This window comes from Lepisma saccharinum, chromosome 12 (genome assembly GCF_977018435.1).
Source record: "Lepisma saccharinum chromosome 12, izLepSacc3.1, whole genome shotgun sequence".
NCBI lineage: Eukaryota > Metazoa > Arthropoda > Insecta > Zygentoma > Lepismatidae > Lepisma > Lepisma saccharinum.
Window position 1 is genome coordinate 22,011,563 of NC_139240.1, and position 12,239 is coordinate 22,023,801.

The 12,239-nt window shown below is 37.7% G+C and overlaps 1 protein-coding gene across 1 annotated transcript in view; it reads right to left on the reverse strand.

The window, feature by feature from the left end:
• Positions 1-356: 356 nt before the first annotated feature.
• LOC145996263 (uncharacterized) overlaps positions 357-12,239 on the reverse strand; it is an 88,575-nt gene continuing 76,692 nt past the window's right edge. The window contains exons 4-5 of the mRNA XM_083132689.1: positions 7,424-7,722; positions 357-382 (exon numbers count right to left, since the gene is read on the reverse strand). Of these exons, the coding sequence (XP_082988815.1) occupies positions 357-382; positions 7,424-7,722 (325 nt within the window). The remainder of the gene's footprint in view (positions 383-7,423; positions 7,723-12,239) is intronic.

A 12,239-nucleotide genomic window follows, 5' to 3' on the forward strand; every position in this document is an offset into this window, starting at 1 on the left:
CAGTTTACTTTTTCTTCGTAGATAAGATTTAGTAGGACTGCGCAAGAAAAAGTTGCAAAAAGTGGGAGGTACTGCCCCCTCGCACCACTAATCGCCACCACTGCTTGTATAAATGCGAAAAGCACGCCCCCCATTTCCAAACCGATTCTAAAGGCATAAGCGGTGGTGTTTCATTTCAACCCCATCGCAGCAATCACCCACAGACAGGTAAAGGAAAAATACATAATATCCATAACAAAAATAAATAACAAGTCAATCAAATGAAACGTTCCCCATTTCTTGTGTGAAGATACATAGTATTGTTAGCTTAACTATGAAATTTTGTCCCCCCAAAAAATTCCCATGATGCAGGCATGTCATGAATCCCCCGCTGTTGGCATCCCTGTCAAACACACAAGTACGGATCACCATCAGGATATGAATCTGTAATCACAAAATGCCAGTTCTCGAGTGTTCTACACCTTCCAGAAGGAACTCCACTGGTACAAGTGTTCTATTTTGGTTCTTTGTCTCAACCAAAGAACTAGAGTGTAGTGTTGCCCACGAGACGAGACTTTGGCCTGTCTCGTCTCGTGGAAATGCTGTGAAATGCTGTCTCGTCTCAAAAATATTCATTTGTCAAAGGGACACATGATCAATCTCGTCTCATCTCGAATTTTTAAAAACCTGTCCCGTCTCGTCCCGTGGGCAACACTACTAGAGTGTCCATGGACTCAGACTCCTTGGTTGACAGGCTGTCAGTCAGTGACTGTGAAAACATGCCGAACTCTTGAATACTATTGTTCTGACTGAAACATAACTCACTCCATTTGTCTGTATTCAAGAAAAGATCGTTTTGCCTGTGAAAACACATGTTTAGGGCACAGAATTGAAGAACAGGAGTGATATTCAGAAATACATTATGTAAAAAAGTATGCATCTAATATGGTTCTCCCTTCACAATATAGGCAGAATGAAATTACTCCTGATTAATATTAATCATACACTTCAAAGCTCATGTAGCATTAAGAACATTTATCTCTGAATAATATCTGAGTAAAAGAAAATTGCGAAAGGTACAGTGTAGCTGGGTATTGGTAAAAATAAAATCTACTGGTACAGATCTTGGTTCAAAAGTGATAAAGAGGAACTCTACTAGATCAATATACTAGGTGGTCACTCTAGGATCATGATAAAATTCAATATAATTCCCAGTTGCCTTTCAAAAAATTCAAGCTGATGCTCTCTCTATTTCAACCTTATGTATTACCACCTTTCACCACCCACACACATACACATATATTAACAAATTAATGGGTCTGTGTGATTCCATTGAATCCAAAAATTCTAATTTAATTCAATGTAATGGTATGGTATATACACTGTTTAATATATTCAATTTAAGGTGTGGAGTCTTCGTTTACCAATTTTAGGCTCTAACTATTATCTTGAAAAAGTAAATTATGACACAATTAACATCAAAATGAAAAACCAAAGCATAATTTATGCATCAACGGTTAAAAATCTGGGCCTTACTTTTGATCCAATTTTTTCCTGGTGTGACGTTTTTCTACGCAGATCAGTAATAAAAGTATTACGTCATATTATCACGTAGAAAAGCCTCACATTCTTCCTCATCGCTTCGGTACGCCTTGCGTTAGCCTTTTATTAGGGCTATTTGGTCGAATTGCCGCTAGAGGCCCTCAGTGGCATTTCTTGGTTTACGCGATCACGCATCGAAGAAAAACCCAGTTGCGAAGGGGCAACCTCGACTTTATGGAAGCTTGGACACGTTTGGCAAGACATACCTCCTCCTACTCCGTTGACCTTCGGTAGCAGTGGCTATCTTTATCTCTCGAACTCGACAAGAAGCTGCCCGTTTTTATAGACTGCATGGTGAACAATACGTGAGAGAGTTGGTGTTTCGAGAGATGGAAGGGGAGCGGTGATGACTATGTGAAGCCCTTTTGACTGTTGGCGATTTTGATTCTTGTTCCTTCGTGGACGAAGTTGGATACGCGTGATCAAGACAGATTGAAGAAGTTCGAGGAAAAAAGGCACAAGTCGCAGTCCCAGAAGTTTGGACGTATGTGGATATGGACCCGTAGGAAGGCGACGTTTGGCTCTCTAGGTCGCCACCATCAAGAAACCAAGCTGTCCAATTGATTCGTTATTGAGGTATGTACTTTATGGCCATTCGATAGTGAATAGTGAAGTGTCGTCAGACGAATGTACATGTTACGCTGGATCAAATTACAAGTCGAAATATCAAGAAATGTTGTAAAAGAATGCAAACAAAAAAAAAAGGATTACAGTTGTTTCCTTCGCAATTTCACGACAACGTCACGGTTGCCCCCAGAGTAATGTGATGTGACGTTCTGTTCCTTTTCCCGTTTACGAAAGGCGGATTGGGCTCTAATCGGCACAAATTTGGCACAAAGAAAAAACGAATGCACTTAAGGTAATTTCGGGTTGACACTGTAGGGGATAAATAGGTACACTGCGTACCTTAGCAAAAACATGTAAGAGCACCAAAATATAGGGTTTTCTCTAAAATGTCATGTGTATGCCAATGTCAATGATTAGGCGTTTCTAACTTTTAAAAGAAACATTTGTACAGAATTGTATATAATATAATTTGTCAAATTAGGATTGGTTAAATGGGGAAATGCATTGATGTTGTTTTATACAGGGTGTAAATGTTAACAGTTTGATCTAGTCTATTGTAATACCTTCGGGGAGAGTTAGACCATTGAATAGATGCTGGTTTCATCAAAAAGAAATGTTATATCAATGTATTTGTTGTTCATAAGAAAATATCAGCCATTTCTACGTTGTGTGAGTTAATATAATAAATTTGACCACGTGTCGCAAATTATAGATTGCAGTACATATTTATCTTAAGAAAAAAAATATACTTTAAATTAAAATTGGGTAAACGAGATTGTAGTTATGTGGACACGGAACCGTGGCAGAATTTCCGCTCTAGTTTAGGGAGTTTTTTTGTCGTGTAAAAAAGCAACAACTTTTGACTTTAGTACGAACGGTATCCCTTTGTTAAATAGATCGGATTACCCCGATTAGTTGGTTCTCTCACGAGACTGAGGTGACGGTACAAAATACACATCATTAGCCTCAAACAAATGACTTCTGTAACTGTTAGGTTTTGGTACATTTAACTTTGATTCCACGGCCTCTTTACGCATCTTCCCTTTTCGCTCATTATTTGAGTACCCACCTAATTAGTTACAAAGTTCCTGGTACCAGAGCTGGTTGTACCTTATTTTTTTTTTTTTTTTTTTTTGCTAAAGGAATTATTAATAGGGCTCAATTTTGGAAAAAAAAATTTCCCTTATATTGAAACTTTTGGTTATAACATCACAGCAAACCCCCCCCAATTTTTTTTCCCCGAAATTTTGATTTCACCTTTGGTGTTTTGGAAATTCATGGTTGCTAGTTTTTCCGGCTGGGCAGAAATTTAAAAATTGGAAACTTCATTGGATTTTTATTACAACATACATTCATGTTGCAGTTGAGGAATTTCATTGTATGTATGTTAGTGCTGGTTAATCTTTTGTTTTGGTTATTTTTCTTTTGGAATTCGGGGCACTCTAACCGTGCGGTCCACATAATGTCAGTTCCCCTTAATGACCAACTTTTCCATTCCCACCTGTTAACATACAACCTTCTCCCTTTTTGCATTCTCCAACTTTTCGTACAACGAGAGAACTTTTACTACCTCAAGACCATTCTTATATCACCAATCAGATTAGATATTCGGCAGCAGTAGACCTTTTACAGGCTTTACCGCATACGGATGGTTCAGATCATGATCAATTGTTCCATTTTTTGTTAACACTTTATAGAACCTTCAAATTAAACCTTTTAGACTTAGAATCATTATTGTTGATGGCCTTTTCATCAACAACGGGATTACTACGAGACGTTTGGTATGACTCACTCATTGAGAAATTTCCATGGCCAATGTTTATAAGAGTTATCTGGTATCGATTAGTTCAGTTTTCAAAATTGCAAATGTTGGAAAAATATTTAACACGAATTCAACGAACAGATGAATTTATTTCTGCTTATTTGAATGATATTTATGATGCCTATCATATATTACCAATTGATTGGTCTGAATCTAGTTTATTGGAATCTGCATTGCAGAATTTACAGGATACAACTCGTTTGCATTTAATGGGTTTTAATCGACCGACATCAATGTTAAATTTCATGTGTTTGTCTAGGGAAATTTGGCCTATGGAATTATGCCATGTGGAGCAACAATTGGATGAATGTAAGTTGCAAAATATAGTTCCTCCTTCAAAAAAGGTGCAATTACCTGCAGAACGTTCAATACCTGCTTTGCCTGTACTTCATTCTCCTTCCCCTTCATTGGACGTCTTAGATAAAAAAGAACATTCTCATTCTAATGTTGTTTCATAGACAAATTACATTTCACCAAATATTCTGTCCACTTCTTTGGGTACAGAACAAGTTCCGTCATCTGAGGCTACGACTATAACTCACATAGAGCATCCCTTGACTTTTATTGAAAAAGCAGTTCCGATCATTCATGCTACCTTAAATTCTACACCGAGTCGTCTTCTTGTAGATTCTGGAAGTTCTGTGTCATTAATCGCGAGGGGATTTTTTTAGCAAGTTTACGTCCCAAGCCACCTGATCTTAATGATACTACTCGTAAGTTACAAACAGTAAATAGTCAGGCTATTTATCTCGATTCACGTGTTGTTTTGACATTGAAATTACAACGTTTGTCTTGGAGGTGGAGCTTCTGGATTTCAGAAAATTTACCTTTTCCTGTTATCCTGGGATCAGATTTTCTTTCACATTCTAGGAGCACTATTTTCTTTGAACACTTAGTTGTCTCTTTTCCCTATTCCAAAGAATTAATTCCTTTTGTTCCACCAGTAAATCCAACAATGAAACATCAGGGGCGAACAAATAAGGAAGATATTATTCCTCATCCGATCAATTTACCTACTAACATAGAAAGTTTATTGCAGGAATTCGACGACGTTGTTACAGAACGTGTTGGTAGTTGTACTTTAGAACCAGTTTCCATTCCTTTAATTACCAATGTTCCTTTCCGTTCTAAGCCATTTCGGCTAAACCCAACACAAACGAACATCCTTCATCAACAAATTCAAGAATTGATGGACCAGAATATTATAGAGGCTTACGCTTCTCCTTATGCATCACCTTGTTTCCTCGTCGATAAGAAAGACGGCGGACATCGCCTTGTATGTAGTTACAAGCACTTAAACAGACTCATCGCCTATGACAACTTCCCGCAAAGCCGTATCGATTTGATCTTTCAACATTTACAATCTGCTAGGAAATTTTCCTCCTTGGATCTCTGCAAAAGTTTTCATCAGATACGGTTAGATGAGCCTAGTAAAGACCTAACTGCGTTCGTCACCTCCTTTGGTCAATATCGATATACCAGGGTTCCATTTGGTATAAATCTGGGTACTCAACTTTTGACACGTGCTCTAGATAAAATTCTGGGTCCCTTTAAATATAAATTTTTGGTAAATTATGCAGACGACGTATTGATTTTCAGTCCAGATGAAGAAACTCATCTGAAACATCTTAAATTGGTTCTTCAGGCATTTCGAGAGGCCGGGTTAACTGTCAATCCCGTCAAATCAAAATGGATGCAAACTGAGATCAAATATCTGGGGTATATTTTACGTGAGGGGCAAGTTGTTTTAGACCCCGACCGTATCTCTGCTATTCAGGACATCCCCCCCACCCCCCTAGGAACCTCAAAGCTATCCAGCGCATTCTTGGATTATTGGGTTATTATTCCAGGTTTATACCATCGTATTCGGAGCTTACCTCCTTTTTAACAGGTAAAAAGAAAAAGGGCATTGCATTTACTTGGTCAGAGAGTGACCAACAACAATTTGATCATCTCAAGCAGGTTTTTCTTAAGCATACTGTGTTAGCTTTACCAGATTTTTCTAAAGAATTTGTTTTACAATGTGATGCTTCAGGATTGGAATTGGGAGCTACCCTTAATCAACGTATGACCGATGGGTCATTACGCCCTATAGCTTTTGCATCTCGAAAACGTACAGAAATAGAACGTCGACAATCCATTTATGAGGCAGAATGCTGCGCTATCGTTTATGGATTTAAAAAGTTTAAGACTTATTTAAAATATTACTCTTCACTGTCAAACTTCATGTGTATATTAAGTATACACCTCCAGACAAAACATCTTAGCAAATTCAACAATGGAAAAGCATCTCCATTCTGTGAATGCTCACACGCACATAAGTTGGCCCTTAGGAGCAAAACCATTGTTGTAAATTGAACAATTAAAAGGCTTCTCTTTTGAGTGAACATTCATATGTACACTAAGATCTCTTTTATAGGCAAAATAGTTAGTGCAAATTGAACAATTGGAAAGCCTTCTCCTTATTATGAACATTCACATGCATATTAAGATGATCTTTACAGGCAAAATCTTTGTTACAAATTGAACAATTGAAAGGTTTCTTTCCAGTGTGAACCCTCACATGCACATTAAGATGAACTTTACGAGCAAAATCTTTGTTGCAAATTGAACAATTGAAATGCTTCTCTTTCGAGTGAACATTCATATGTACACTAAGATCTCCTTTACAGACAAAATCTTTGTTGCAAATTGAACAATTGAATAGCTTCTCTAAAGTGTGATCCCTCACATGCTCATTAAGATGAACTTCATGGGTAAAATCTTTGTTGCAAATTGAACAACTGAAAGTCTTCTCTTTTGAGTGAACATTCAAATGTACTCTAAGATCTCCCTTACGGGCAAAACGTTTTTTGCAAATTGAACAATTAAAAGGCTTCTCTTTTGAGTGAACAATCATGTGTTCACTAAGATCTTCTTTACGGGCAAAATATTTATTGCAAATTGAACAATTAAAAGGCTTCTCTCCAGTGTGACCCCTTAAATGCACATTAAGATAATATTTACGTGCAAAATCTTTGTTGCAAATGGAACAATTAGAAGGCTTCTCTCCAGTGTGAACCATCGCATGCTCATTAAGATGAACTTCATGGGCAAAATATTTATTGCAAACTGAACAATTGAAAGACTTCTCTTTTGAGTGAACATTCACATGTACTCTAAGATCTCTTTTACGGGCAAAACATTTATTGCAAATTGAACAATTAAAAGGCTTCTCTCCAGTGTGACCCCTCACATGCTCTTTAAGATGATATTTACGTGCAAAATCTTTGTTGCAAATTGAACAATTGAAACGCTTCTCTCCAGTGTGAACCCTCGCGTGTGCATCAAGATGAACTTTACGGGCAAAATCTTCGTTGCAAATTGAACAACTAAAAGGTTTCTCTTTTGTGTGAACACTCATAAATGTATTAAGCTCAGCTTCATGGACAAAAGTTTTATTCGAAACTGAACAATTAAAAAGCATATGTGATTCATGGGTTATCAAGTCTCCATTGTCAGAGAAAGTATAGTTGGAGATGGGACCTATACATTGCTTTCTTCTGATATTAGCCTTGGAACCATCAACATATGTCTTGCTTGGAAGGATTTTTGGTGAAGGTTCACATTCAAAATTTTCTTCTCTACTGATACGTTCTGTAATTTCTCTTGGCTGCTCTTGTTCACTTAACTTTCCTGCAGACACTAGCAAATGTGGAACTGACCTGGGGACTCCTTGTATCTGTTCTTCCACATAGTTCTTGATCAGGTAGCTGAAAAAAATATGATACAAATGTAGTTTCACTTACTGAGTAAATAATGAGAATGACTGACATGTGCAAATCTATGAAAGGAAAGGAGAGTAGAATAGACTTGATGGGGACATACTCATGAAAAGGGAAATACATGTATATTATTACGTAGAACTTTCAGCAAAAATTGCAGACTCGATCATGACTCGAACCCGGGTCTCTGTTGTTCCATGTCAGGATTCCATGTATTCCAGCAGAAACAAAAAATCAGGCGAAACCAGTTCAGCTTGGTAGCTCATAGTAGTACATAAGCGTAGCTACGAGGTGTGCCGGGTGTGCCTAGGCACACCCTAATGGGCTGCTTTATCAAAGAGAATTAAAGACATATTTCAATAAGCATCTTTCTACAGGGTGGCTACAAACAAGCAGAAATGAAATTCCCTGACTTTTCCAGGTTTTCCAGGACAAAATTTACATTTTTCCCTGACAATTACAAACTAAACTAAATCCATGTTTTTTGCAAAATGGAAATAATAAACTTGTACAGATCCACGTATGGTATTGTTAAGTACCAATATCATCTTCTATGAAATTGACTTAATTTTTCTTTTCTCTATGGTTTGTATTCAAACTGCAAAATAGTGAATTTGGAAAATTATTACAATTCACAAGCTAGGGAAGGATTACGGAATTTTGTCATACGCAGTAAGTTTAAAATAAAATATTTGATTATTTTTAAAGTTACGACTAAATGAGATAAGAGTGAAGAGTGATTGATTAAGAAATACAATTTGTAATTTATCAGTCTCCTTATACATTCTCGGTATTATATGTTGATATTTCCACTGAGGTTTAGGACCCTCTGCTTGCAAGAACCATGAGTGCGGACTCATTTTTCAATGCATAAAGCTACTTCTCTCTTCTCTGTAAAGCAAACAACTTAACTCTTGCATATAAGTGAAACAATTGAATCGAACAAAATAAAGTGTCATATTTCCTTACATTATCAATGAGATTTCTGCTTCAGTACAGTATATCCAAGTGAAGCACTGTGAAACTCACAACATGCAGTTATACCGTATGCTGACGAAAAGGGTTGTAGGTTACCTATTAGAAATTTAACGCAAGGGATTTATAGAATAGCATTGTATAGGTACCTGATTTAGCTAACCACACATTAAAACAGGAACACTAATAATATAATCTTCTGAAAGTTCATATACGAGGGGAGTGCTGAAAAAAGCTCCAATGGTGCCTATACGCAGCACTATTGGTCGGAGAGCGACACACACACATGCAGGCAGGAAGAAGTGGCATGTAGCTGTAATTTGGTACAGTTGCAATGCAGCCGTTTTAGGACAGTTCTAGGTTAAACATTGCAGCTCTCATACAGTCTCCCACCGACTGCGATGTAGCCTACATTGCATGCTCAGAATTTGGCACAGAGCCACCAGCAATCGTGTGAGGTGTGCAGAACGGACGTCGTGAGTATGGTCAGACGATGGTGCAGACAATTCACGGAAGGCCAGTCGAATGTGCACAACCCCATACAGCTGAGTACACACGGGCCCTTTGCATCACTTCAGGTGAGAGATCCTGAAACACTCCCTGTACAGCCCTGACCTTGAATGTACAGACTTTCATCTCTTTGTTTAACTGAAGAGGTTTCTGGCAGGTCAAGGATTTGACAGCTACACTGTGGTAGAGATAGTTCCAGTCTTTGCCGTCAGACACACATGCCATGGGCATACAAAATTTAGTGCCACGCTACAACGAAAGCTAGAACAACGGTGGTGATTATGCCGAAAATTAGGTTAGGACTCACTGTTACTAATGCAATTACTTACAAGTGATATTCTTGTTTTATTTATGCCTAATCGGTAGGGACCTTGATATTTTTTTCTTTTCAAATTGGTGGATTTTCTTATTTTTTTATTTTTTACTATACGGTGTTATTTTCCCCAAAATTCACATTTTCATTTTACCACATTTTCTGGCAAATATCTGAAATTATACCTTCATGGTGTTTTTAAACTACTCTTGCAAATTGTAAGTGACATGGCTTACACCTCTTTGTGAGAGTTTGATATCTTGAAAGTTATTTTGGGAAAGTTATTTTCCATACCCCCTTTTTAATTTTAAGGTAAGGATTTCAGACAATTGAATTTTCCCCGTATATACTGAAGGGTGCATAATGACCATAAGTGGCGACGCACCCAAAAAAATTAAAATCAATCAATCTCACGTGACAGATACCGATATATTATGGCACCAAAAATTGGCATTATCTTTTTTGGACTTGTTAGTGTTAAGATTCCCAAAATTCGCATTTTTATTTTAGAACATTTATCTGCCAAATATATATGTGCTTTTAAACTATTATTTTAAATTGTAGGTCACATGATCTACATATTTTTGTGACAGTTTGATATGTTGGAACAGATTTTTGAGGAAGTAAAAGTAAAGTGCTCCCCTGCACTTTTCCTTGACGGTGTATAGGGGTGTGGAGTTAGGGCCCCGCATTTCTTGATCACTGCTGGAGGTGGGGGTGATGTGATCAGCACCACACTCCTGGCTACCTTTATCCCTCCAAGTTTCCTCAAGGTACCAGCTTATGATGCTGGGTGGGCACCAGAACATTTTGAATAGGTGGAAAACATCCTGGTTCTTCCCCGCAGGGGATCAACCGTGGGTCTCTTGCACAGTAGTCAGACGCCCTAACGACTGAGCTCCATTATTACTCGCTCGACAAATGCCGATGGCGCGCACTTAGCTTGGTAGTTTAAAACATATCTCGTGCGACAAATACAAAGATGTGGCTCCCATGTGACGGTAGATACACACTCGATCTCCTGTTAGAACCCTGCCACTTTGCTCTGTGATGCAAATGGTTTTGATAAAAGTTGAAAAAAATTGTGCGAAATACATGATTTAATGTGGCTGTTGGAATTATTCCATGTACGTATAACTCTATAGTTTACCCTTGAGTATAATGTTGGAAAACTTGCATGTTCTATGTACACAAACATGGCCTAGAAAAGACAAGAATGTTGGATTTTATGGAATTTTTTCGTTGTTTTAGGACATTTCTTTTTTTAAAAAAAAACACTAAGAACGCCAACAATTCGCATTTTATGCCAAATTCGCATTATTTCGATATTTCGAACGGGCAAAAAATGTGTCCAGACATCACTGCACATTCATAAACACAACTTCGCAGCAATTACCATTTTTCACGGTTTTGGCGTTTGCGAAAAATCAATGTCCCTACACATTGGAAATTACTTTCTGGACAGCCCTCGTATAAATCAGTAGATGGAAAGTGAAAATTTAGCAGGGCTGGCAGAGAAAAGTCAATTCTGGAAGAAAGTGATTTGCTTTTATGATTGAATGATTCGAGTAAATATGATATTAAAATATTTACGTATTTATTATTAGTATTTTATTTCATAATATTGGACATTAAACTTACTCAGTGAGAAATTAATGACTATCTCTCATGAGTTTAAACAGACAGGACAGAGAGTGGCGTTAATTTCATTGCAATACTAGTGTTGCAGTAAATTTGAGGAAGGGAGCATGCACTTGCCAATTTTTATAAGGTTCACCAATGCAGATATATGTTTCACTTTTTCGTGATATTATTCAATATATATATCCCGTCTGGTTTTATTCTTCTTGATATCTAAGAATAGTGGAATGTCATTGTAAACGTATGTTAACTTGTGCGAAACCAGTAGTAAGTCAGGATGATGAAAGAAAACCTTTGTAAGCACTGCTACATTAATTAAGGCGAAGTGAGCCAGAAGAGTAATAAAATTCCAGCAGCATATTTGCAGTCTAAAGCTCTTCTTGTTTATGTATTCGATTTTTGTTGGATGTTGCAGTTCATGCAATTTCTGTCACATGTTGTATTGAGATACTTTGTCAGGTGGCGATACTGGACAAAAATCGTATGTATCAATGGAACCTATTTGTTTCCATGTTCCTTCAGTTTGTCCAACAAAATGCCTTACTACGCTCGCACGCATCCACTCCATCTGTTGACAAGTCCCCTTACTACTCCCATACGGACAACAAAAAAATGATAATTCAATGCATTTTCCACGTAATATTTAGAGGCTTAACCTTTACTCCCCTGATGATACCACATGGTATCATCAGAGTAAGGTCGTACTGGCCCGATGATACCGTATGGTATCATGGTGCTGATTACGAAATGAATGTACTTTTTGGACAAATATGGACGGGCCTTGTGCAGAAAAACAAAATTTATTGAAGGAAACAAAGACATTGCCACATCCTATTTTTCTACATAGTCTCCGCCCTTAGTGATACATTTTTCCCAACGTTATGGTAGGTTCTTGATGCCATTCTCGTAGAATGAAGCTGGGCGGGTAGCCAACCAGTTGCGCACAAAGGTTTCCACCTGATCGTTGGTCACAAATAGCTTGCCCCCAAGTGCTTCTTTGAGGGGTCCGAACAGGTAAAAATCACATGGTGAAAGGTCTGGGCTGTATGGTGGATGCAGAAGTGGT